The sequence below is a fragment of the Labrus mixtus genome, chromosome 12, assembly GCF_963584025.1.
Source record: "Labrus mixtus chromosome 12, fLabMix1.1, whole genome shotgun sequence".
NCBI lineage: Eukaryota > Metazoa > Chordata > Actinopteri > Labriformes > Labridae > Labrus > Labrus mixtus.
The window spans coordinates 2,738,084-2,763,546 of record NC_083623.1 but is presented as its reverse complement, the minus strand read 5'-3'; the positions used below and the strand labels follow the sequence as shown (position 1 = coordinate 2,763,546).

The following is a 25,463-nucleotide window of genomic DNA, read 5'->3' as shown; positions in this document are numbered from 1 at the left end:
ACACACACACCTGCCGAACACACACACACACCTGCCGAACACACACACACACCTGTCGAACACACACACACACCTGCCGAACGCACACACACCTGCCGAACACACACACACACCTGTCGAACACACACACACCTGCCGAACGCACACACACCTGTCGAACACACACACACCTGCCGAACGCACACACACCTGCCGAACGCACACACACCTGCCGAACACACACACACACCTGCCGAACACACACACACACCTGTCGAACGCACACACCTGCCGAACACACACACTCGCCTCGTTCTCTCTCTCTCTCCTCACTCGCTCCTCCCACACATACACATGTGCACTGAGCCCTTCACAGACACACACCTTGCTGCTTCTATGGCAAGTTTTCTGTGTTACTTATATCGCCTACTTTATAAAGCACAGCTCTGTCTGACAACTTTGAGTGGCGGCAGTGATGCGGAGGAATCTTTCTGAAAAGCGGCCGCACCCTCCATTTGGTTGTATAGCGCGATTGCGGATTGATTGAACTCTTTTCCCTCTGTGTCTGCAGCTCTCTCTGCACTTCCACCCTTCAGTGTCGCTGTTTGCAAAAACAATCCTGCAGGTAAAACTTCTCACCTTTTTATGATTTAAATCAAAGTAATGTATCACAAAGACAAAAAGCTTCTGCATGTTTCTCCATGAGGTTTTAGTGTTTTTATTATCCATACACTTCTACGACTTGTGTCTTCATCTCTGTTAGTTTTTGGATTGATTATGCTGCTCTTTCACTTTGTAAAACATGTTTTGTTTTTTGTGTGTGTACTAAGGGAGGATCCATTGAGTACTCAGGAGACCCTCTGCAGGACTTCACCCTCATCCGGTTCTTGGATCGATTCGTCTTCAGGAACCCCAAACAGCTGAAAGGACAACGTAATCAAATCAAACGTTTATTCATTGTTCATTTTTATGGGGGAAAAAAAAAACTTTAAAGGAAGAAGTCATGACTGTCTACAATGAGGGAGAAGCTCGAGTCCCGCTGGCTGTGTTGTTGTCAGAGCCGTGTTTACATGGACGGGACGGCCGGCTCCTCCCCTTGTGTATAAAAGCTGTTTTAGTCAAGAACTAGAGAGAAGAACATACTCACTGATTATTTGGATGTTAGTAAGAGTTTTTAGATCACGCTCATTCTGTGTCAGTTTACATGAAATGTGAAGCTACGAGCTAACTAAAGAGCGCTAACATTAGCATGCTAACACAACAATGTGAAGCTACGAGCTAACTAAAGAGCGCTAACATTAGCATGCTAACACAACAATGTGAAGCTACGAGCTAACTAAAGAGCGCTAACATTAGCATGCTAACACAACAATGTGAAGCTACGAGCTAACTAAAGATTAAAGATTGCAGCTCACGCTAAGGATGATTTTGTCCGCCGCTTGAGCTTGATAACTCCTCCGTGTGAGCGCTAGAGGAGAGGGGTTGGAGGTGTGTCTCTGGAGGAGGGTAGAGGCTTCAGTATGGAGGAGGCGTGGCCTAACAGCAGTTTGTTTTGGTTTCATGCTGGAGCTCAAGGGCGACATCTACTGAATCAAAAAGTCACACATTCTTCCTTTAAAGCTGAGGAAACAGAAGTCTCCATTAACGTTCAGTTACAGAATATGTCTTGATTTCCGCTTTGATGTTTCTTCTTGTAGAAAACACGGATGCAGCAGCGATGATGCCCAAACAAAGGTTTGCCATCAAGTCTCTACCAGGTGAGTTACGTACTCCTGTCTGATTCATCTCAGGGGGAAAGTCTCTCCTTTGTTTTGCTTTGTTTCTGATTGAAAGGTTGAAATGATGTTTCCTCTGCATGTCAGTGAACTGTGAGGAGTTTCTGTCTAAAGAGGAGAGTCAGATCCCTGTGGAGGAAATCTTCTTCCATCGGTGAGTCTGAAATGAATCTCGAGTTTATGTTAAAATCAACAAAGTGCAGGTCAGCAGGCTGATGCTTGTTTTTAAATTATTCTCTCAACAGTTTCTTCAGGAAGCGTCAGCAGGAGAAGCAGCTCCGTCGGCCCAGAAGAGACGGGGACGACGAGAGCGTGGAGGACGTGGACGATGAAGAGTTTGAGAAATTACTCGGTGAGCTGTTTTAATGTCTTCTACTTGAACTTGTGCTGCGAGTTGGGAGGAGTCACTTCACCAGACTTTAACATTTTGATCTGATTCTAGTAAAAATCGATCTTCTCAGCCTCATAACTTCGGCTCTGTTCCGCCTAGAGACATTTCCACATTTCGCACCACGTCACTTTATCTTTTCTACTTTTTAAACTGTTCCTCCAACTGTTTCCTGATGTTTTTAACTGTTTTCTCTGTCTCTCTCTCTCTCTCTCACTCATTCTCTCTCTCTCTCTCTCTCTCACGCTCGCTCTTTCACTCTCATTCTCTCTCTCTCACTCTCTCTCTCTTTCTCTCTCTCTCATTCTCTCTCTCACGCTCGCTCTTTCTCTCTCACTCTCTCATTCTCTCTCTCACTCTCTCTCTCTCATTCTTTCTCTCACTCTCTCTCGTTCGCTCTTTCTCTCTCATTCTCTCTCTCATTCTCTCTCTCTTTCTCTCTCATCCTCTCTCTCTCATTTTCTCGCTCGCTCTCTCTCTCTCTCTCTCTCTCTATCCCCTTTTTCAATGGGTGTGTGTGTGGTGGAAAGTTCGGGGTTAGAGTGGTGACATCATCGCTTGAGTGAGACAGAGTTCTGAGATAGTTTCAAAATCTCCCGAACAAATTACACACACACAGATCTACCCTCAAAATGTAGGAAATCTTGTCCCCTCTCACTCTTTTCAGGACAAACAGACGGTTTTGACTCTGAGCTTCAATAACTCTCCATCTGCGGTAATGTTAAACTTCACCCAAACTTCCCTGATCAAACCTCGTGGGACTATGTTTAGATCGCTGTGGTTTCCACATTTCTTACATCCCAGATATAAAAATCACATCAACGCGTTCAGCCGTTTGTCCTCTTGCTCACAAAATCATCATTTATCCAGCAACTCTTTGTTTTACCATTTAAAATGAGCACAACAACCACCCTCATAACTTCAGCAGGAGTTGTCTAGTGTGTTGTTGTTCATGTCGTTTCTAAGTACGATCTCGTTTTTGAACAGATTCCTGCGAGGCTGACTCGTACTTCACTGAGATGGCAGAAGAGGATCTGGACTTTGCTGGGTGAGAATAAATAAGTTTACATGATGAATAACAAAAAGATTTGTGTGGAGAACAACGTTTATCACTGTTGAAATGTTGTTCATAAGTTTGTTTTAAAGTCTCTTTTCTCTGCCTCTGTGTCCGTCAGTAACGTGAAGAGTAAGAAAGGAAAGAAAGGCGCCGAGGACTCGGACGACTCGGACGACTCGGACATGGACGACCTGGACGACGAGGAGGTGTCTCTGGGCAGTATGGACGAGGAAGACTTTGGAGACGAGCTGGGGGAGGAGGGAGGGACGTTCATGGATGCTGACGGAGGCGGGGATGATGATGATGACGATGAAGAAGGTAAGGGTTTATTTAAATCCCTTTAACTCAGGAAATTCATCGTGTTTATAATGAAAGATTACAATATGTGGGGCGCCGGTTATCAAAGCCAGAGAAATCCTTCATTTCATAGTAACGGGACATGGTTATCGTTGCCATGGAAACACCAGATGTTACCTGAAAGACCGCTAACGGGCCTGATAAAAATCAAAACATCGGCGAGCAAAAATGTCACCCGTAACAGTGTGGGGCCAAATCCAAAAATAGGACTTAAGTCCAGGCATTTGTTGCCCCATTGCATGCTGGGAATATTCAAACTTTTCCCAGCATATTCGGTTAAGAGCACGCCGTTTTTGATGACAACATGAAGGATAAACAAACTGCTCTTCAGACGGCTCTGATATCTTCAACGAGTGAGCGATGAGAATAAAGAGGATTATTAAAACACGATGACTTGTCAAATTAAAAAGTCGACCTTTGTTTGAATTTACGACTTTTCTGCGTCTTCTTTCAGTTCCGGAGCTCGAGGACGACGCATTCGGAGGTGAGCACGAGTTTTATTCAACGCCTCTTACAGACATCACACACACACACACACACACACACACACAGCAAAACAATAAAATGTCGTACCCAGAACACGAGAAACAAAAAGTAGAAAACATGGAGGTGATGATGTCACTACAAAGAAACCTAAACGTGGTTACAGCTCACATCGGAGCACCGCACCTCCATTTATCTATGAAAATCCTCCACATTAAGAGTCTGAGAAATTCACTAGAGAATGATAACGTGTAAAAACAAGGTTTGTCAAATGTTTTATCGTGGTTAATCAATAGATTAATTTTATGTTTAAAATTCCATTATTTCGCATTTAGAAATGAAAATAGTTCCGCTTTTATTTTGAATTTTTTAGTCTTAAGTTGAGGGGAACTTTACTTCCTGTTTTGAATTCCACCCTGCTTTTATTTTGAAATTAAGAAAGAACCTTCTGTCTCTAAACAAAGGCACAACTTGTTTTGTCCTCTGCAGATTCAGACGAGGAGATGGAACTGCCCGATATCACTCCTCGCACGAAGAAAGGAAAAAGGAAATCCTCAGAGGAGCTCGACTTCTCTGCTTCTTCAGGTCGGTTTAACTTCTTTCTAGTCATGGCGTTTTAACATGAATATGAATTAGCACGATTGTTTGCTCCCCCCTCCTCCTGGGTTTTTGTTTTCTTCAGCAGAATTCAGTCTGACCTTTTGACTTTCCTTCTGTTGTGAGTGAATAATCATGTTCTGACTGATTTCATCGTTGATTGATCCTTCAGGTTCTCAACACGGGAAGAAGAAAGGAAAGAAAGACGCCGCCATGTTTGCTTCTGCTGATGAGGTAAGGTTGATTTGAAACAGTACTGAACTCAATATTCGAGAAAAGATATTTTCTGTTAAATGTCATTTTTTTTGTTTGTCCTTTTTTCAGTTTGGCTCTCTATTGGATGAGAACGCCGGCTCCAAGTTTGACAACATCGGGCTGAACGCCATGGCCAACCGAGACAAAGCAGGTAAGAGACACCTGAGAGGTCACGACCTTTAACCTTTGAGATGTCCCTCAGCAGAGAGGAGCAGAAACAGGTCTGATAAACACGTCTGACTTCAGGGAGACAGCTCTCTACAATGTTTAGAATTTGGACTGCAGTACCCATTTTAAACACTAGGGGTCAGAGTTACATACTGCTCCTTTAAAAACATTTTAACAGTCAGTTCATCAGCATCATTTCAGTAGATTAACAGCGCAGGTCGACTTCTAGAAACTTTCAACATGTGGGCGAGATGTCCGAGGAAAATAATGAGACAAAGCCTCGAATAAACATCGACTTTTTATTTATTTATTAAAGCTGGATACCAGCGTGTTTCAGTCTCTTCTCCACGGAGAGAAAATCCTTCAAAACAACGACACTCAGCGTTCAACAGACTCACTTCTCTCATCTCTTCTTTAACGGCTCTCTTCCGATGAATACATTTATATTTGTTGTCAGGTTTCATCCAATATCCTTTAAGATAAATATTCAAAGAGAAGTGTGGTGATACTCCAGATCTTTTTCTTTGTCAACAAATCCAACAAAACATCCAGAATACTCTGAAGGTTTCTACAGAGCTCAACAGTGACCGCACACTTTTTTTTTTTTTATCAGCGGCTCTGGTTCAGGAAGTAAATTCCCCCTTTAAAAACCCTCCATTGCAATTTCATAAAATCCTTATATCAAGAGATTGAAGCCTGTAACCATGACAACCAGCTACCCCAAACATTGATGATTATAATACATTTGATTTGGCGTAAAAACGGTGTTGAACACAGAAAAAGGCGAAGGAACAAGACTGTACTGTATGTCATTTTCTCCCGGAGTCAAGGAACTACACATCCCACAATCCATTGCAACTTATCCCTCTTCTTCCTTAAAGGCTTAATATGCGATTTTTCACTCTTAAATATAATATAAATCAAGTATCTCCTCTGAAAATAACTCTGTGAGTCATGACTGTCTACAATGGGTGTAACACCCGAGTCCCACTGTCTGTGATGTTTTCAGAGTTTTCAGAGTCCTATCTTCACTTTGTTTACATCGCCCGGACGGCCGGCTGACTCCTCCCCTCACGTATAAAAGTTGTTTAATTGAGGGACTAGAGAAAAGAAGAATAACATACTGTACTCACTGCTTAACTGTGTTTCTAGATCACGTTAATTTCAGTTTAATGAACTTTAGATACTTCAGTGTTGTTGTACGTTTTCGTGGAGGTTGTTGGCGTTAAGAGAAAACCTCTGGAGCGCCACATCCATGAAACCCGAGGTGTGAGTGTTTAAAATGTCCGTCTGTTCCTGCAGGTGTGAAGCAGCTGAAGTGGGAGGCTCAGCGAGACGACTGGATCCAAGGCCGAGATGCCAAAACCATGCGCAGGAAGAAGACGATGTTCAACAAGAAGAAGTCGTTCGGACGAGCGAGGGCGGGAGGGAAAACGTTCGGGAACAAGATGAGGAAGAAGTAACAGCTGCTTTTTTGTGCGTTTGTTTGTTTTTTTTCCCCCCCGTCTGACGGCTTCATTCCTGTTTGGCCGACCAGGCTTCGTGGTCACTCTCTCGGATCCCGTGGATGCCCGCCATCTCGTTGGACTTGTAGTAAACTGGGGAGGAAACGGGAGAGCAGAAACATGAAACACAGCTGTCTGATCCCCCCTCCCCCTCCCCCTCCCTTTTAAGAGAGAAAAGACTTTCACATACAGGAGATTCTGTTGTCATGGTTACGTGTTCTTGTATCTATAACAATGTACAGAGTTCATTAGTCAGATTAAAGTTATTAATGTTTTCTGACGCAGCGGGTTTTCGGTTTATTTCCGACTCCTCTTGAAAACTTCTCTCCTGTCCTCTTACAAAGAAAGAGTTTGAGCGACACAATAAAGTGAATTATCTTAAAGATACAGTCAGCAGCTTCTTCCTTCAAAATAAAATACAGACTTTTACAGAAGTGAAGCTGCTCCATCGTCCCTTCTGGGCCTCCGTACATGTGTGCTGGTGACTGTGTCTGCAGAGACTCTGTCCTCTGACTGGATTTTACTGATCTGGTTCGCCCATGAAAGGCGTCTGATCCAACCTTCACAACAGGGTCCTAACTCTCTAACTAGACTCCATTTGAGTCCCTCTGCGCCTTTAAGAAAAAGCTAAAGACCCAGCTCTTTCTGAACACCTACGACCTTCATGATGATGGTTTTTGTTTGATAACAACTTTTTCTTTTTTCTCCAAGATTTATTTTTGGGTTTTTTGTGCCTTTTAATGGAACCATAGGACAGTTAGAATCCAAAATCAGGGAGGGAGAGAGAGTGGGGAATGACATGCGGGAAAGGAGCCACAGGTCGGATTTCAACCTGGGCCGCCCGCTTGGAAGACTACAGCCGCCATGCATGGGTCGCACGCACTAACCACTGCACCACCAGCGCCCTGATAACGACGACTTATAAGATGGTTTCTATACTGATTAGAGCTCTCAAGAACTGCCCTCAATGTTGTGCTTTGCCTCTGGTCACTTCCTGTCAGCACCTGTGTGTCCAATCAGACTCAAAGCTGATCGTTTGCTCTTACTGACATTGTTCCCTTTTTTCTAGATCCTTGCTTGTGTTGTTCTTACTCTCTGATGTACATCGCTTTGGATAAAAGAGTCTGCTAAGTGAATTGTAGAATTGGTTAGTTTCGGGGGGGGGGGGGGGGGGCGACTGGTGTGTTTCCTCCAGCCAATGACAGCGTGCCAGTGAGTTTTTAAAGAAATATCAAACAACATAAAATCACTACAGGGAAATGTGTATGTAACGATAAGAAAAGCGAGGTCTAGTGAACAATTAACAATTTCAGTTACCATGGTTACATGTGAGATTTTGCCCTTCATTATATTTGCGATTAAAAGTCAGACGAAGACATCTTGCCATCCTAAAAAAAAAAAAAGAAACCCACGCCAAAGTGGAGGATAAAAGTTGAATCTCTGCTCACGTTCTAGGATCGAAGGAAACCTCCTGTTCACGGTGTTCCTGAAATCTGCAGGTGAAGAGAGAAAAAAATCTTCAGAACACGTGAAGACACTCGGCACAGATTTAAGTCTTCCTCTTTCTCTCACCGGTTTCTATCTTCATCCCCTGTCCCAAAAATAAACCTTAAAACATTCTCCTGCACTCCGTCTAACCTGCAAACAAACATTTATGTGCAGCGTTTCGGTTCTCGACCTTCATGTAAACAGGTTTTAAAAACGGGCAGGTCATCTTAAACAGGAAGTGGCTACAAGCCTGCAACCAATCATCATCACCATCATCAGGGGTGCTGATATGTCTGGTGCCCCCTGTACTGAGTCTGTGGTCCTCGGCGCTTTGCTGCCTGTCATCCCTCGCTCTCTCCTCCCAACACTTCCTGTCTCTCTTCAGCTGTCCAATCCAATGAAGGGTTAAAGGTCAACAGCTACCTGAAGCTGAAGAGGTGATTCTAAATAACACGTCAATTCACACGTTTGAGTCTGACTTCAGGGAGACAGCTCTCTACAATGTTTAGAATTTGGACTGCAGTACCCATTTTAAACACTAGGGGTCAGAGTTACATACTGCTCCTTTAACAACATTTTAACAGTCAGTTCATCAGCATCATTTCAGTAGATTAACAGCGCAGGTCGACTTCTAGATTCATGACTATAATAACACGTCAATTCACACGTTGAAGTTCAGAGGGTCAAAAGTGAACTAACACAACCATTTTATGAATAATACTGATGAAGTGTTGATCCGATACCTGGGCTGTAGTTCATCTTTTGGAAGAGACCGTACATCCCAAACACGGCCACCAGCTCCAGAGCGATCATCCCCTTCATCAGCCTGAGGGCCAGAGGACTCAGAGATTTAGGAGCCATCTGAGGAGACATCAGAACAAAGCAACTTCAGTGACAAGAGAAGGAGAGATCAATGTTTCCTAGTGTAAAACACTGCTCTCCTTTAGTCACAACAACAACAACAACAACAACAACAACAACAACAACAAGGTCTTCAGAGGCTAATTTAAAAAATAAATAAATAAATAACACAACTACTGCGTTTATAAAACTAGTCACACTTACATCCAGACTTTCAGGACTCCCTTGAAAAAAAAAAAGGTTTTTAATGTCAATGGGATTGTCCTGGATAAATAAAGGTTAAAAAAAAAAAAAAAAAAAACATGACTTACACTCACTGAATTATTTTAATTCGCTGTTTCTGGGAGGACAATATTTATTTCTTAAGCTGTTCAGTAAACTTACCTCTAGATTCGAAGCGGGTACACAAATATTAACTCTCAATTAATGAACTCAAACAGAAGGAAATGTTACAGAAATAACACAAAAATAAATCGCTCTGCCCTTGTGCTGTCTGAAAGATCTGCTACTTCCGGAATACTTCTTCTTCGTCTGTTTATAGATATTCCGGCAGTTTAGACGCATCTAGGCGTATTACTGCCCCCCCCCCCCTTTTTTTTCCTTCTCCCAAAGTTTATTTCCACTCCCACTCAAGACCTTCTTTGATTCTACTTCTGTATTCAGTTTTTCCAAACGGTACCTTTACATCTATATTAATTAGATTTAAAGCTGATTTTGCAATTGAATACTTCTTCTTCTTCTTCTTCTTCTTCTTCTTCTTCTTCTTCTTCTTCTTTGGCAGCTGACATCAGAAAAGTGTCATTACTGCCATCTGCTGGATTTAAATATCCCTCAACAGACCTGTTCTCAAAAGAGATTTAAACAAGCATCTTCAGCCTCTCCCTCTTTCACCACCCTCCAAAATACTTTTCTCTTCTTACAAGTCCCTCTCTCTCTCCATTTCTGACTTCATGTTCTGTCTATGTGTTACATACTTCCTACATTTAGTAAGTACATGTTCACCTGCTTCTGCTTGATTGCATACCTCACAAAGAGCAGATGAATGTTTTCCAGTGACATGCAGAGTACTTAACCTGGTCATTACTCCTCTCTTCTGTAGCTCCTCCCCCTTTATTTGACTTCATCTATTTCCTGCTGAACTTCCTGAATACAGAAGCTCAGCAGGTACAAACAGTAGCAGGTTTTTTTTGTTCTCTTGAACGTTTGCAATGAAGACCAGAAGAAAACATTTAGTTCATGTGAGTTTATTCAGGATGTCAAACTTCAGTTTCTTCACACATCAAATCAGTAAAGTGTGTTCAATCATTTCATGAACACATTCACTTCATCCACACAATCACTTTGTTTGATCAGAATCTCCACTCACAGAAAACAATGATTTATCTCCTTATTGATTTAATCAGGAGGATTACATTTTTAAAACACCTCAGAGGACATTTTTACATCACTTTGAATATGAACAACAACATTTATTCTGACTAACTCATTTCTTTAAGTCTGATTTTATAGATTTTCTACAAATGTACAAAGTGGTGAGAAGAGAAAATCAGCATGAAAGAAAAGTTTGCTGCTCTCTCTCTCTCTCTCTTCAGACTCCTGAATCAGAACAGAAACAACAGAAAATATAAATGTATGAAAACAAATAATAAACATGGAGAGAGGAGAGAAGTTGATATTTATCACTCAGAGAAATGTCAGTTCAGGTGAACAAAAGTCATCCTGAGCAGTGAAAGAGTCCACGGCTAAACAGACACAGGAAGGAGTGTCAAAGTACCGCCCATAAAGTTTGATTGACAGGTGACCACGATCAGATCTCAGCAACGAGCGTGGATAAAAATCAAGTTGAAGATTTAAAACACAGCAAGTTAAACATTTGTCTCGTTAATGACTTCTGTCTATTTCAGTTTACACAACTCAGCAGAGGCTCCAACACAAAAAGACCAGTAAAACCCGAGTCCAGCATGTAGAGGCTGAGTGAATGTGGTCTGGACTCTGTGGAGGAGAGTCATGGTTTCAGAGATGCTGTAGAAGGACAGAATACCTGCTCTGTGATCCAGGTACACTCCTACTCTGGAGGACTCAGGACCTGAGACAGGAGTGTGGACATCGTTGTAATAAAAGTTATATCTGTTGTTGTCACAATCTAATCTCCAAGATTTGTCATTACATCCAAATATACAATCATTCAATCCCCCTGCTCTGCTGATATTCTTGTATGTGACTGCTACAGAAACTCCTCTTCCTCTCTTCTCTATCTCCCAGTAACAACGTCCACTCAGACTCTCTTTACTCAGGACCTGACAACACAAACCAGTGAATCTGTCTGGGTGACTAGAATAAGGATGGGTCTCTCTCGTGCGTGTTACTTTTCTGTTCTCATCAGATAATATCAGCCGTGTGTAAGCTGTGTTTGGATCCAGTGTGATGTCACATGAATATTTTAAGAACTCAGCTCTGGTCTTGGGTTCTGGTTCTGGTTCTGGCAGTAAAACATCCACTTCAGTCACTGTCTGTGAGATGTTTGTCCATTTCTCTCTCAGGACGTCCTGTAGTTTATCTCTGACTTCTGACACAGCCGCTGTCACGTCCTCAAAGAACCTCAGAGGACGGATCTTGATGCTGGATGAGTGTGTAGATTCACTGAGTGGTGACAGTGAGGGGTAGTCGTGTAGAAACTGGTTGTGGTCCTGTGTGTGTGACAGCTTCTTCATCTCAGCGTCTCTCCTCTTCAGCTCAGTGATCTCCTGCTCCAGCTTCTCCTGAAGCTCTCTGACTCGACTCACTTCAGTTTGCTGCTGGGATCTGACCTGCTGCTTCACATCAGAGCGTCTTTTCTCCATGAGACGGATCAGCTCAGTGAACATCTTCTCACTGTTCCCCACTGTTTTATCAGCGGAGCCATTGATAGCCTCCACCTCCTGTTGGAGCAGCTTCACATCTTTCTCTCTGTCCTGGATTCTCTGCTGGATGTTTTGTCGACTCACCTTCAGCTCTCTCTGCTTCTCGCTCCTTTCTGCTGCAGCTGAGACTGTGTCATGACCTTTGTGTTCGTCCATTAAACAGAGATAACAGATAGACTGCTGATCAGTACGACAGAACATCTTCATCACCTCATCATGACGAGAGCAGACGTTCTCCTGGAGCTTCTTGGAGGGCTCCACCAGCTTGTGTTTCTTAAAGACAGGTAGTTCATAATGAGGCTGGAGGTGTTTCTCACAGTAAGAAGCCAGACACTGCAGGCAGGACTTACAGGCTTTCAGTTTCCTCCCGGTGCAGACATCACAGGCCACATCTTCAGATCCAGCATAGCAGTGATCAGCAGGAGCAGCTTGGAGTCCAGTCTTCTTCAGCTCCTCCACTAAATCTGCCAACATGGTGTTTTTCCTCAGGTCAGGCCTCGCTGTGAAGGTCTGTCTACACTGAGGGCAGCTGTAGATTGTCTTCTCATCCTCTGTATCCCAGTGGCTTTTAATACACTTCATACAGTAACTGTGTCCACAGGTAAGAGTCACCGGATGCTTCAGGAGATCCAGACAGATCGAACAAGAGAAGGTTTCCCAGTCCAGCTGAACTCCTTTCTGTGCCATTTCTCCTCTCGGTAACAACGACTGTCTGAGATTCACTTCCTCATAACTGAAAACAAGTTTCACCTCTGATCTACAAAGCATGTGTCTGTGCATGTGACTGTGCAGCTCTTGTTGGTTACACCCATCCTCAAACTGTAGATCTAAAGGGGAGGGAACCATGAAGTATGAGGACAGAGTGCAGCAGGCTGTGTTTGAGAGCAGGAAGAAGAGGGAGGGCTGATCGAACTACGATTCATTCCAGGAAGAGGAGCGGTTTGAGAGAGATACTTGTTTACAACAGAGAACATTTCTCAACCAGCAGTATCGTCACAATTAACCACGGTGTGGGTTGAATATTTGACCCATTCGGCTGGGTTAAACAGGTAACCCTGTGTGTTTAGATGCTCCTAATTTAATCCAGCACTGTTTAACAAAATATCAAAGTTTATCCATTCAGCTTCAGCAGTAAAACAAAGACCAAAAAAGACTAAAAAAGATAGTAGCAATAAAAAGAGCTAAGATCAAATAAAAACACAGAACAGCAATAAAATACAGGAGGGGGGGAGGGGGGGGCAGTAATGTGAAGGTTGTTTATAATATGTTTTGATTTGTAGTTTTTACCTGCAGTTAAAGATCGTTTTGTATTAAATGGCACCTTAAATCAGATTTCCCTGAGTTGCACTTACAAGAGCTCACCAGCAGGTGTCAGTGTGGCCACAATGTGAAACAAAACAGCTCTCATTGTTCTCTGAGGGATAAGTTCTGATTTCTGATTTTCACATGAAATAAAAAAAAGGAAATAAAAGTTTCACCTGAAAAAGGCTGCAGGAAAAAATATGCATTTGTCCTAAAGGAAGTGATTGATCTTAAGTTTAAATCATGAGCAAGTTCTCATCTTCACTTCATTTATATAAAGTAGCCTCCATAAGAAGAAGACACACGTTCAAAGAAAAATAACTTGAATGACCAGACTCTTCTGTTTCTTATCTCTCCAGAGAAGGTTTTTAGAAATGTAATAAGTACCTTCATGTGGACTCAGTATTCTCCCAGGTGAGTGCACACCTTCCTCCGGTTCTCTGCAGGAAGTCCAGACTCAGACTACATTTGTTCACCAGAGTCTGAAACTCTACAGGTGACATCAGCACCATGAAGTTAGATCGAAAGGTAATGAAAATATTTCAACACTCAAATGTGACATCACTGGAACATATAGTCTGATTTCTCTTCATAGCCTGGTTATTAGTTACAGGTTAGAACTACATTACCCAGAAGCCTTAGACGCCAAGAGAAAAAGTAATATTTGCAAACAAAACCAGCTAGTATTTGTTAAGATTTCACTTCAGAGCCACAAAATGAGTCCTTCTAACAATTATCCACTTCAAATCTATTATTATTTTTTTTTTTTTTGAAGCAAAAATACCAAATAAACAACATCTCTATGCTTCTAAATGTGAGGATCTGATGTACTTCTTGGTCGTACTTTATAGAGAAGTTAATGTTGTTTTCTCTTTTTGGCTGTTGGTGGACTTTGACTTTAACTTTGTTGTGAGTTAGAGGAAATTCATTTAGCAGCGGCAGGTGAAAAAAAAGAAACGTAACCTGTAGAAAACAGACTCAGATATTAAAGACGACGTAAAAACAAACAATAAATACTACAGTACATCGAGTGACAATCCCATCCGGCCCCCAGAATAAACATTATTGTGACTGATTTAACAATCAACTTAAAAATAAAACCACAAGGCTGCAAAACTTGCATTAGATGAATGGGAGAAATGACATTCCCTCTCTGACACTTCTGAACATCTGTCAGCTGTCGGGCTTCTGTCTGGGCCCTTGTACAAATGTCGTTGATGAACCCTGACGTACAGGATCCGTTCAGAACAACTCGTTTCAAACAGTCAGTAACAGCTTTTGAGAACATACACGTTTGTGCAGATTTGCTGCACCAGGAGACGACCTCACGTGGATATTTCAGCCCCCCCCCCCCCCCCCCCCTTTTTTTTTGTAGTCTTCCCCGGAACACAAAAGAGTCAAAGTATTTCAGGTTGTTTGTCGTCCCTGTGTGTGTGTGTGTGTGTGTGTGTGTGTGTGTGTGTGTGTGTGTGTGTGTGTGTGTGTGTGTGCAGAGAGCATGGTGGTCCTGCACGCTCTCTTGTTCCTCCACCTCAGCCCTGTGTACCGTCTGTCCTGTCCTCTTTTCAGACTCATCGGCAGGTAAATACACCGCAACACAACACACACACACACACACACACACACACAATAAAAACCTGCTGCAGACACAGAAGAAGAAGAGGAGGAGGGGGAGGATCCCAGACAGTCTTTAGACCCCGATTGTGTAGAAAAGGCAAATTGTGAACATATTATTATTAATCCCTGAAGGTTCACACTCTGTTATTGAGAGACATGCTCCTCTCACACACACATAGACCAGAAATACAAACAAGACCTGTGGACATGCATTAGTGGGTCTACTGTGCAGGGAGCAAGCCAGAGCAGTTGGGGTTCGGTGCCTTGCTCAAGTAAGCACCTCGGCAGTAAGCAGTAAGTGAGTGGAAGCAAAAACAGATTTTTAATCTGGAACTTTTGACACAGCAGTAATTTGACTCAAACCGTGTGCCAACGTCCCTAAAAAATGTAAGGAATGCAAATAAGACACACAAACAGAGGCATTCACTGTCACAAGTGCTGAATTACTTATATGCAAAGAAATACCACTGAGGTGTAGGTGTGACCACTGCGCCACTGCAGACTCATTCACACACTGATGGTAGAGCCTGCTGAGTGAAGAGTCCATCAGAAGTAAATAATTAATTCATACACCGCCAATGAAGCAGTGGGAGCAACATGGGGTTAAGTGTCTTGCCCAAGGACACATCAGACATGTAGCTGCAGGAGCTGGGGATCGTACCCACAACCCTCCGGTTGAGAGACGACGACTGTACCAACTGAGCCACAGCCGCCCAAGCCAGCATCACAACTCACAATATGAGCATTTGCAATAAACACATTGCTAAAGTCTAAAAAAATATTTAAAAAAAAGAAATAATAAAAAAAAGAACAAACATGCTAAAGTCTGAATTTTAGTGGTACTACTACTTTCAACAGGGCAGAAAAAATAGTTTCACTTCATCCAGAATGTTTTGAAAGTGTCCTGTTTGTACTTTCTTATTAATAGACTATTTATTCTTTTACTGGGATTTATGAACTTTAACTTATAGACTATATTTACAGCAATCAATACTTCAAGCCCCTGTTTCTTTTTACTTTCTTTCTTTATTGTTTTCTCCGCAAGGTGAATTACCCTCCCGCGGACAATTCAGTAATCTAATTGTGACAATGCAGTTGTTGTAGAGGGCATCACCTGGCAGTGCAGTGGCACCAATATCCCTACCCATGCTCATATTTTGATTCAGTCAGTAAATCAATCAATCAATCAATCAACTTTTATTTGTATAGCGTCAACTCATAACAAGTGTTATCTAGAGACACTTCACAAGAAGCAGGTAAAATACCTTACTCTTTGTCTGTTAACATTACAAAAGAGCAGGTAAAAGACCTTACTCATTGTTATGTTACAAAAAGCAGGTAAAGGACCTTACTTATTGCTATGTTACAAAGATCCGGCCTATCCATCATGAGCACTTTAGCAAAGCAGCAAAAGTTACAGTGGTAAGAAAAAACTGCCTTATTAAAAGGCAGAAATCTTCGGCCGGATCCCCGGCTCATGACGAAACAGTCTTCACAGGACTAGACTGCGCCGGGCTTGGAAAGGGATAGGGGGAGAGATGGGATAAGATGCAGGAAGAGGGATAGAGAGCAAGGGGGTGGGGGGAGGTAGACCGTCCATCAGCAATCCGGTGGGGAGGGGAGGGGGTGTGGGGGGTTGTTCTGGCAGGCCGTCAACCGATGATCTTGAGGAGCCTAGGGGAGCTCAAGAGCTCCCAGGAAAGTAGGTGGTTAGTGACTGAGATTTATAGATAGATACATGCAGTAATATGATGTACTGTATATGCAGAGAGAGAGAGAGAGAGAGAGAGAGAGAGAGGAGCTCAAGGTGCCAGTTCCCCCGGTAGTCTAAGCCTATAGCAGCATAACTAAGAGCTGGTCTACACCAGCACCAGCCCTAACTATAAGATTTATCAAAAAGGAAAGTTTTAAGTCTAATCTTAAAAATACAGACTGTGTCTGCCTCCCGGACCCCGGCTGGAAGGCGGTTCCAGAGGAGAGGAGCCCGATAACTGAAGGCTTTACCCCCCATAGTACACTTGGAGACTGTAGGTACCACCAGCAGGCCTGCACTCCGGGACCGCAACGCTCTCAAGGGACAGTACGGCACTAGTAGCTCCTTAAGATAAGATGGTGCCTGGCCATTTAGAGCTTTGTAGGTGAGAAGAAGGATCTTGAATTCTATTCTAGACTGTATAGGGAGCCAGTGCAGAGAAGCCAGGACAGGAGTAATGTGGTCCCATTTCCTGGTTCTGGTCAGTACACGAGCTGCAGCATTCTGGACCCGTTGAAGAGTCTTTAGAGATTTGCCAGAGCACCCTGACAAAAGAGAGTTACAATAATCCAGTCTGGAGGTAACAAATGCATGAACTAGTTTTTCTGCATCACTTTGCGACAGGATATTCCTGATCTTGGATATATTACGAAGGTGACAGTAGGCTGTTCTTGAAACTTGACTGATGTGAGAGCTAAAGGACATATCTTGATCAAATAGAACTCCTAGATTCCTAACAGTGGTGCTAGATGCCAGGCTGATGTCATTAAGGACAGTCACATCACTAGAAAAAGTCTCTCTGAGGTTCTTAGGGCCTAGCACAATAACTTCAGTCTTGTCTGAGTTAAGTAGCAAAAAATTTCTGGTCATCCAGGTCCTAACGTCCTTAAGGCATGTTTCTAGCTGACATAACTGACTGGTACCATCGGGCTTCATTGATACATAAAGCTGAGTATCATCTGCATAACAATGAAACTGTATGGAGTGTTTCCTCATAATATTTCCCAGAGGAAGCATATATAATGTAAAAAGAATTGGTCCAAGCACTGAACCTTGTGGGACTCCATGGCAAACTTTAGTGTGCATAGAGGACTCATCATTAACATGTACAAACTGAGATCGGTCTGATAAGTAGGATTCAAACCAACTTAAAGCAGTCCCTGTAATTCCAAGCAAATGCTCCAGTCTGTACAACAGGATCCGATGGTCAATGGTGTCAAAAGCAGCACTAAGATCTAACAAGACGAGCACAGACAGAAGTCCCCTGTCTGAGGCTAGAAGTAGATCGTTTGTAACTCTAACTAGTGCAGTCTCAGTGCTATGGTGGACTCTAAATCCTGACTGGAACTCTTCAAATAAACTGTTGTCATGGAGAAAGTCACACAGCTGTTTAGCTACCACCTTCTCCAGGATCTTCGAGATAAAAGGAAGGTTGGATATAGGCCTGTAGTTAGCCAGAGTTCCTGAGTCCAGAGTAGGCTTTTTAAGTAGATGCTTGATTACCGCTACTTTAAATGTCTGTGGTACATAGCCTGCCAGTAAAGACATATTGATCATATCTAATATGGAGTAAAGGGACCAGTAGGGGGGGGGGGGGGGGGGGGGGGGGGGCTCTGCTAAGCGTTGCAGCATTTTTGCAGTGAACTAAAGTAAAATGAAGAGTCTTTACCATCTTTAGGAGAGAGGGCCCCTCAATTCATTTTTGCCTATAGGGCCCCCCTATACGCTAGAATCGCCACTGCCTGTTACAAGCTTTAACTTGTCTTTATTTGATTTATTTTTTTACAGCACTTTTAATTGTAACAGCAGGATTTATGTTTTTATGTTATCATTTGCCAAATGCCGTTACACGTTTTAAAGGTGAGTTTGTACGTTTAGAGTATTTTACTGTGTTTAACCCTCATTCATCATTATCGACTTTTTAATTCCATTTAAGCAAATTTCACCTCTTCATCCGGCTGTTAGTGCACATGGCACCATTTTTTGTAAGATGTCCACTATCAAAAACAAAATGCTATAAAAATAGTTCAGATTAATTTAATATTTGAGGATTTTAACCCTTTGAATGCCGGGTTGATTACATCATGCTAATAATTTTTTGATGATTGAATGTTTGGTAGTTTTGAGCAGGGCCAAAGTTTTTTAAGAGATTTATGCAGAAAAAAGCAGAAACATTTTTTTTAATCTGCACTATTTTAATAGTGGACATTTTTGTCCTTAATGATTTAAGAGGGTAGTGAATTAAACTGATGCCTGGGGGTTAATAGGCCTTGTAGCTACTTGACTTTTATAATATGTAAAATGTATTTTTATCGGTTTATTCAGTGTTTGTTGTATTTAACTGTTTTTTTTTTTTTTTTTTTAAAGTGTATTTTAAACTTGGCTGCTCGTGCTGATATGTAGATACATATTCAAATGAATCTCGAGGAGGGATGGAGGGAGACATCTGATTGGTTCCTGGCTCCTCCAGCAGCAGCAGCAGCAGCAGCTCAGGTGTCAGAGCCCGCGGTCTCTTCAGTCTGCAGCTGCTCCGCTGCGATGAGGCAGTCCCGGTGGTAACGACTTATACCGGAAGGACAGGTGTCGGTGTGTGGATGAGTTTACCGGGGGATCGTGCACGATGCAGCTGAGCGCCGTTAAGATGGAGGGACACGAACACGCGGAGTGGAGCGGCGGCAGCTACTACGGAGAGACCGAGGTCCGTGCACTCTACAGCGGCTTCAGTGTGAGCGGAGCCCCGCTGATTATCAGGCGCAGAGTTAGACCTGAAAGATCATTCATTTATTGATCAGATATTATTTCTCCTGCAGAACAAAACAACAGATAAATATTACAAATTAACTTTATACGATTTTTAAAATACATAGACCTTTATTACTATTTGCTGCACATTTTATGTAATCATCTAATCATGAAAATAATCTTTATTCTGTCAAACTCACTCTATACATTTTTATTCTCACTATCTTTTACAAAAATATTTGATCTGATATTTGCAAACGTTATTTCCTGCAGTGCATGATGATATAAAGATATTTAAGGAGGCTTTTCGTACAGAGTTATAGGTGTAAATTATTCTAACAAAAAACATTTTCTGCTAAACTATTTGGATTTTAATTTGAGTTGTTTTATTCCTGACATGTGACACAAGACAGAAGGTGAACACAAAGACAGAAAAATAGGTAATAATTACAAACAGAGGTGAATAAAACGAAGATTTGATGAGCATGTCCGGAGAGGAGGAAGACGTAGGCCTATAATCCCTCCCCCTCTCCATTAACGGGCTTCTTAACCATCTCTTCAGCTCATCATTTATAATTTAATTATATATTAACCAACCTGTGATTTCGCTTAAATAAAGTGCCTTATTTAAGCTTTTTTTTTCATCCCATAAATAACGAAAATGCAGCTTAGAAACAGGAATAGTTTCGTTCCTCTGCGGGATCAAAGTTCTTGTAATAAATTCAAAATGTTGAAATGAATGCAAAATAAAGATAAATTAAATGGAGGTGGAATCACATACACCTGCACAGCGCCGTCAGTCTTTATATCTGTGTGCAGAGGATGGCAGGAAAACATCATCCCGAGGAGATTCAGCGCACAGGAAAGCTGAATGACTTCTTCTTTTTATTCAAATATATTCTCAAACAAACAAACGTGTTTCTTCAGCGTTGTGATGAAGCCATGCATGCGGACTATTTGTTCAGTATAATTAAATAAACAGAAGCCATTCAGCTTTCTGAACGTGTGCGCTGAATCTCCTCATCTGAATTTAATTTAAGTTTGTTCTGATTTATAAAAGGGGATTTAATTTCTCAGCTTATTTAATTAAACATAATTGGATCTTAAGTTTATGGTATGATGTTTATATCGTAAAACTTCTATTAATAGCCCAGCAGGCTTTTATTTAATCAGTCTATAAAATGCCTTTAATTAGGACAGGCGCCCAAATTATTTTTTGGGCAAAGATGGGAAAGACTGTAACATCTTACATTTACACCAGAAAGAATATTTTTATGTGCTCAAAATGACAATATTGATTTATTTATTTTTAATTACAAATTAAGGATTTTCTCTTATTTTGAAAGCGAGCCTGACTCCACCATCCTGCTGCACTGAGAGAGAGAGAGAGAGAGAGAGAGAGACAGAGAGACAGAGAGAGAGAGAGAGAGATCTTTGTTATTATATTTTCAAAGTAACCCTAAATACAAACTGAAGGGGCCTCTAATCGAGAGTTACAAAATGATATCCGATCACTTTAAGTCTAACTGACGGCTCTCTGCACAACATCTCTGAATGTCATGTTTTAGCTTTTTTTATTCCTATATTCTTATTTTATTTGCACTCATATGCACGCTCTTCTTCTCGTCTTTTTGCTCCTGCTACACTTGAATTTCCACACTGAGGGTCAATAAAGGATTAGCTGATCTTAGTGAAAGGCACGGGGCCTTACATTTTTTTTCATGTTTATTTTATGCCTTTATAGTGGACAGAGTCAGAAACCTGGGGAAATGAGCCTCAGGTCGGATTTGAACCCAGGCCGCCCGCTTGGAGGACTATAGCCTCCGTACATGGGGCAGGCGCAGAGTTTCAGCAACAACAACAAAAACGTCAGTCAACAAATCAATAAGCGTTCAGCAGAGAGACACGTTTTTAAAATCTCCCCAAGCCGGCTAAACGCTCGACTTAAAGGTGAACAAGGCGATGCAGCGATCACACCTGCAGCCAGGGGCGCCGCCAGGAACTCTGGGCGCCGTGATAAAGAGCTCTCATCGGGGCCCGGCCACCAGCAGCAGTGAGGATGTCTGAATGGTAAAGGAGGAGCAGTGACAGTTATTGATATGAGCACGCTGTCAACCAATCTTTGTTTGTTTAGCGATAAGATGCAGGAAGGAGTTCTCCTTTGTGTTCCTCGCGTTCCTGTTGTTCACACTTTCTCGCCGCTGAGGTGGAGGTCGGAGCAGGCCGTGCATGAAGGAGGACGCCGGTGGTTGTGGGCAGTTACGGGCCCTCAGAATCGTCCTGACTTTTCTCCCCCTTTAGTGTTTCTGACCGGTCGTTAAATGACTCCTCCTCCTCCTGCATGCTTTAACCTCACTCACAAACGTTTAATTATTATTATAAAGACGGAGCATCAGAATCTCTTCACATTTTTTATGAACAGCGATCGGATCAAATCAGTCAGCTCAGGTCATGTCTTTAATGTTATCACATTTCAGAGTCCACATTTAAGAATTCAGTTTCTATCTGTCTGAGTGATAAAACTACTTTTAGGCGTCTTATTGGGAAAGAGACATATGTAGGCTGATGCATTTTAAAGTCCAATCAAACCTTTTTTTCATTTTCATTAGTTAATCCTTTATTGAAGCAGAAAAGAAACTCATTGAGATTAAAAATCTCTTTTGTCGGAGCGTCCTGGCCGACGAAGTTTTAGACATTAAAAGACACAAATAACAAATCTAAAAAGCAAACGTTTGTCAAGATCGTCCACACACACACACACACACACACACACACACACACACACACACACACACACACACACACACACACACACACACACACATCGGGGAGAACATCTGCAGCCAGATGTGTCCGCCTCCAGGTCAGTTGACCTCCTCTTAAAATCAAGCGCATTAAAACGAGCAAAAAAACCACGAGAATCAGTGACAGACACCTGAGATCCATTACACACAGTTTCAATTTCAAAACAAAAAGCGGCTGGAAATCAAATTCTTAAACTCTGAAAGAGAGGGAAGAACTCTGATTCTTAGAGTTTGCTGGAGGGCATCAACAGAAAATGTAGATTTACAGAGTTCAGTGAAAGCTGGAGGGAGTTTTAAGAACGGGTCATGAAGGCGCCTGAATTCCACTCCAACAGGTCTGAGATGTGAGGTGGAAGTTTACCAATAAGAGACTTGAAAATAATAAAAAAAAACAAAGTTAGCTGCTCCTCTCTTCAAGACAAGGCCGACCGACCGTCTCATACAGCTCCAGAAGCTTTAGAGCTGTAGTCCCCCAAGCGGGCGGCCCAGGTTCAAATCCAGCCTGTGGCTCCTTTTCCCACATGTCATTCCTCTCTCTCTCTCTCTCTCTCTCTGATTTCCAACTCTGTCCACTGTCCTCTCTCTCCATTAGAGACACAAAACGCTCAAAAACAAATCTTAAAAATATATTTTTTAAAAAGATTCAAAGACGATTTTAAACATTTTTAAGAGTTCAGTAACAAAGTGATAAAATAAAAGAGGGATGATCAAAATAAGAAGAAGAGACAATAAATTAAAACACAAACAAAATGTTTGTAAAATACAATAAAATAATGTTAAAACAATTAGAAATGTTTGTATAATTATAATCATAAAAACTGAATTCCTGATTCCGGTTGGTAGCCTGGCAGTTAGTGTAGTGTGTCCGATGTACAGAGGCTGTGGTTCCGGGTTCAAATCTGACCTCTGGCTCCTCTCTCCCTCTCTCTCTTTGTTTTTTGTTTTTTTTAGTATTCATTCATAGGGTCACAACAAATATTCTACTACCTCTTCACTTCTCCTAAAACGTGACAATTATCTCTTATAATTATTTTTTAATGAGCGCAAAAACTGAACATGTTTGGGTTTAAGAACTCCATGTGGAGGCGTCCGCTGTGCGTTTGACGTGACGACATTTTAAGTCTTTCTATGTGATTTTTCACTCTTAAATATAAATCAAGTATATCCTCTGAAAATAACTCTGTGAGTCATGACTGTCTACAATGGGTGTAACACCCGAGTCCCACTGTCTGTGATGTTTTCAGAGTTTTCAGAGTCCTATCTTCACTTTGTTTACATCGCCCGGACGGCCGGCTGACTCCTCCCCTCGTGTATAAAAGTTGTTTAATTGAGGGACTAGAGAAAAGAAGAATAACATACTGTACTCACTGCTTAACTGTGTTTCTAGATCACGCTCATTTCAGGTAAATTTACATGCAGTGTGAAGACACGAGCAGAATAAAGATCGCTAGCATTAGCATGCTAACACAACAATGCAGCGCGAGTTGTTTTGGTTTCATGCTGGTGCTCAAGGGCGACATCTGCTGGATCAAAAAATCACATATAAAGCCTTTAAGGTCAAACTCTGGCCTAGTGTCCTCATGTAAGGCGGGTATTTTTATTGTTTGTAAAACTCCTTCCAGGGTGAAGATTTTCAGAAACTCAGTTTAAGGTGTTTTGATGTGAAGGCGGGGAGAACTGAGTCTTGTTTCTGTAAGGTCACGCTGTGCGCCGATTCTCCTCCGGCCTCGCTGTCACTGTAGTTTCACGACATCAGTGCGATAGCAGACGTAGACAAACTAGAGGAGGCGCCTGAATGGACACGTTTGTAAAATGAAATGGTCGTTGCGGAGGAATGGAGAGAACATTTCAGCTTGTCAAAGTCAGCATGTGGACAGGATTCTTTTTTTTTTAAACGAGGGAGGAAAACCACATTTAAAAAAAAAAATACCCGCCTATGTGTGGACAAATCAAATAATCAGATCAGGAAGAGAGCCACAGATTCATTCATAGATTTTGGTAAATATTTGTATTCATTGTTTTTTGTTTGTTTGTTCGACTTCATCTGTTTTTCTCTCAGGCATGTTTCAAATTAAGATTAAAGTTAATTTCTGAAATAAGGAGAGGAGTTCTTTTATCATTTCATGACTCCATGTTTGATAACTCGTTCCCCCCGTGTTGTGTTTCAGTGTTTCCCCGCCGTCAGCAGCCTGAGCGCCGGTCTGTCCATGAACTCTATGAGCAGCTACATGAGCGCGCCGGGCATGACCAGCAGCGGACACATGAACGCGCATTACATGACCCAGGCCGGGGTCAGCCACTCCCCGATGCCCGGCGGGGTGTCGCAGAGCCCCGGGGCCGGATCCGGGATGACCGGCCTGGTGAGCCAGCTGAGCCCGCCTTCATACGGGAACATCCAGATGCTGAGCCCGGTGTACGGAGCGGCCTGCGGGGTCGCACCCAGGGAGCCAAAACCACCGTACAGGAGGAGCTACACGCACGCCAAGCCCCCGTACTCCTACATCTCCCTCATCACCATGGCGATACAGCAATCGGGAAGCAAGATGCTGACGCTGAACGAGATCTACCAGTGGATCATGGACCTGTTCCCGTTCTACCGGCAGAACCAGCAGCGGTGGCAGAACTCCATCCGACACTCGCTCTCCTTCAACGACTGCTTCATCAAGGTGCCCCGCCTGCCGGACAAACCGGGGAAGGGCTCGTTCTGGGCGCTGCACCCGGACTCCGGGAACATGTTCGAGAACGGGTGCTACCTGCGCAGACAGAAGCGCTTCAAGATGGGGAAGAGGGCCGCGGCAGGGGGCGGCGTGGAGGAGGCGGGGAAGAAGAAGGAGGGCGGCGGCGGCGGCGGCGGCGGCGGCGGCGGCGGCTCGGTGACATCCGGCGGCACCGTCCCAGACTCCCCCCACTCCTCCTCACCTCACTCCGCCTCCTCCCCCTCCCCCTCCTCCCCTCCGCCATCCGACGTCAAGACAACCGTCCACCATCACAAACTGTGCCCGCCCAGCCCCGCGCGCGTGCCCTCCCCCCTCGCTCACACGCAGCACCTCTACTCCCACCATCACCCCCTGCTGCTGCACGACGCCTCGCACCTGAAACCGGACCCCTACCATTACCCCCACCCTCATCAACCCCACCACCAGTACCCCTTCAGCCACCCCTTCTCCATCAACAACCTCATGTCGGAGCCGGCGGCGGGTCAGTACGGAGGTTACTCCTGCCCGGTGTCCGGGGCGCTCGTGGCGGGCAGAGCTGGCTTGGACCCCGGTCACAGCGATGGCGGCTACTACCGCGGAGTTTACAGCAGAACCGTCATGAACACCTGAAATAACACCTGACTTTTTTTTTTTTACAGTGTAATAAATTTTCCACTTCTCATAATTTGTCCTTTTAAGTGTTCAAGTGTGCAACTGATTAAATCTTTATACAAAA

At 43.0% G+C, this 25,463-nt stretch overlaps 5 protein-coding genes and 1 long non-coding RNA gene across 10 annotated transcripts in view; 2 read left to right on the top strand and 4 right to left on the bottom strand.

Annotated features, from left to right (window-relative positions):
- cebpz (CCAAT enhancer binding protein zeta) overlaps positions 1 to 6,844 on the top strand; it is a 15,957-nt gene extending 9,113 nt beyond the window's left edge. Inside the window, exons 6-17 of one of the 2 annotated variants that reach the window (XM_061051479.1) lie at positions 551 to 604; positions 810 to 912; positions 1,677 to 1,736; positions 1,842 to 1,908; positions 2,000 to 2,106; positions 3,130 to 3,190; positions 3,318 to 3,517; positions 4,011 to 4,040; positions 4,529 to 4,624; positions 4,809 to 4,870; positions 4,961 to 5,042; positions 6,362 to 6,844. In XM_061051479.1, coding sequence (XP_060907462.1) covers positions 551 to 604; positions 810 to 912; positions 1,677 to 1,736; positions 1,842 to 1,908; positions 2,000 to 2,106; positions 3,130 to 3,190; positions 3,318 to 3,517; positions 4,011 to 4,040; positions 4,529 to 4,624; positions 4,809 to 4,870; positions 4,961 to 5,042; positions 6,362 to 6,522 — 1,083 coding nt within the window. In that variant the 3' untranslated portion in view covers positions 6,523 to 6,844. Of the gene's footprint in view, positions 1 to 550; positions 605 to 809; positions 913 to 1,676; positions 1,737 to 1,841; positions 1,909 to 1,999; positions 2,107 to 3,129; positions 3,191 to 3,317; positions 3,524 to 4,010; positions 4,041 to 4,528; positions 4,625 to 4,808; positions 4,871 to 4,960; positions 5,043 to 6,361 lie in introns of both variants that reach the window. The other variant, XM_061051478.1, reaches the window with a different exon arrangement.
- Positions 1 to 25,463, bottom strand: part of xrn2 (5'-3' exoribonuclease 2) — a 173,916-nt gene that overhangs the window by 46,496 nt on the left and 101,957 nt on the right. The gene's annotated exons all lie outside the window — the stretch shown is intronic.
- On the bottom strand, positions 5,347 to 23,218 carry LOC132984625 (uncharacterized). The gene is made up of 3 exons (XR_009674983.1): positions 23,174 to 23,218; positions 5,763 to 5,962; positions 5,347 to 5,567 (listed from the first exon to the last, which is right to left on the bottom strand). It is a non-coding gene; the product is annotated as an uncharacterized LOC132984625 (long non-coding RNA).
- On the bottom strand, positions 6,561 to 12,264 carry LOC132984624 (protein CEBPZOS-like). 2 transcript variants are annotated; one of them, XM_061051485.1, is made up of 4 exons: positions 12,164 to 12,264; positions 8,796 to 8,913; positions 8,013 to 8,057; positions 6,561 to 6,657 (listed from the first exon to the last, which is right to left on the bottom strand). In XM_061051485.1, exons 2-4 carry the CDS (start codon positions 8,911 to 8,913, stop codon positions 6,575 to 6,577), a joined length of 246 nt encoding a protein of 81 aa, XP_060907468.1. In that variant the 5' UTR covers positions 12,164 to 12,264; the 3' UTR covers positions 6,561 to 6,574. The 2 variants fall into 2 exon arrangements, with proteins under 2 accessions (XP_060907468.1, XP_060907467.1); XM_061051484.1 differs by lacking the exon at positions 12,164 to 12,264 and adding an exon at positions 9,298 to 9,454.
- On the bottom strand, positions 10,142 to 12,922 carry LOC132984620 (tripartite motif-containing protein 16-like). Its single transcript, XM_061051480.1, has one exon. It carries the CDS (start codon positions 12,657 to 12,659, stop codon positions 10,809 to 10,811), a length of 1,851 nt encoding a protein of 616 aa, XP_060907463.1. The 5' UTR covers positions 12,660 to 12,922; the 3' UTR covers positions 10,142 to 10,808.
- Positions 18,917 to 25,463, top strand: LOC132984622 (hepatocyte nuclear factor 3-beta-like). Its single transcript, XM_061051483.1, has 2 exons — positions 18,917 to 19,183; positions 24,200 to 25,463. Exons 1-2 carry the CDS (start codon positions 19,106 to 19,108, stop codon positions 25,355 to 25,357), a joined length of 1,236 nt encoding a protein of 411 aa, XP_060907466.1. The 5' UTR covers positions 18,917 to 19,105; the 3' UTR covers positions 25,358 to 25,463.

Coding starts and splice junctions, on each gene's coding strand:
- LOC132984624 (XM_061051485.1), bottom strand. CDS start 8,913: ATGGCTCCTAAATCTCTGAGTCCTCTGGCCCTCAGGCTGATGAAGGGG. Junction 8,058..8,795: donor AAAGATGAACTACAGCCCAG/GTATCGGATCAA, acceptor CTTCACCTGCAG/ATTTCAGGAACACCGTGAAC. Junction 6,658..8,012: donor GTTTCCTTCGATCCTAGAAC/GTGAGCAGAGAT, acceptor TTTCCTCCCCAG/TTTACTACAAGTCCAACGAG.
- LOC132984620 (XM_061051480.1), bottom strand. CDS start 12,659: ATGGTTCCCTCCCCTTTAGATCTACAGTTTGAGGATGGGTGTAACCAA.
- LOC132984622 (XM_061051483.1), top strand. CDS start 19,106: ATGCAGCTGAGCGCCGTTAAGATGGAGGGACACGAACACGCGGAGTGG. Junction 19,184..24,199: donor GCTACTACGGAGAGACCGAG/GTCCGTGCACTC, acceptor GTTGTGTTTCAG/TGTTTCCCCGCCGTCAGCAG.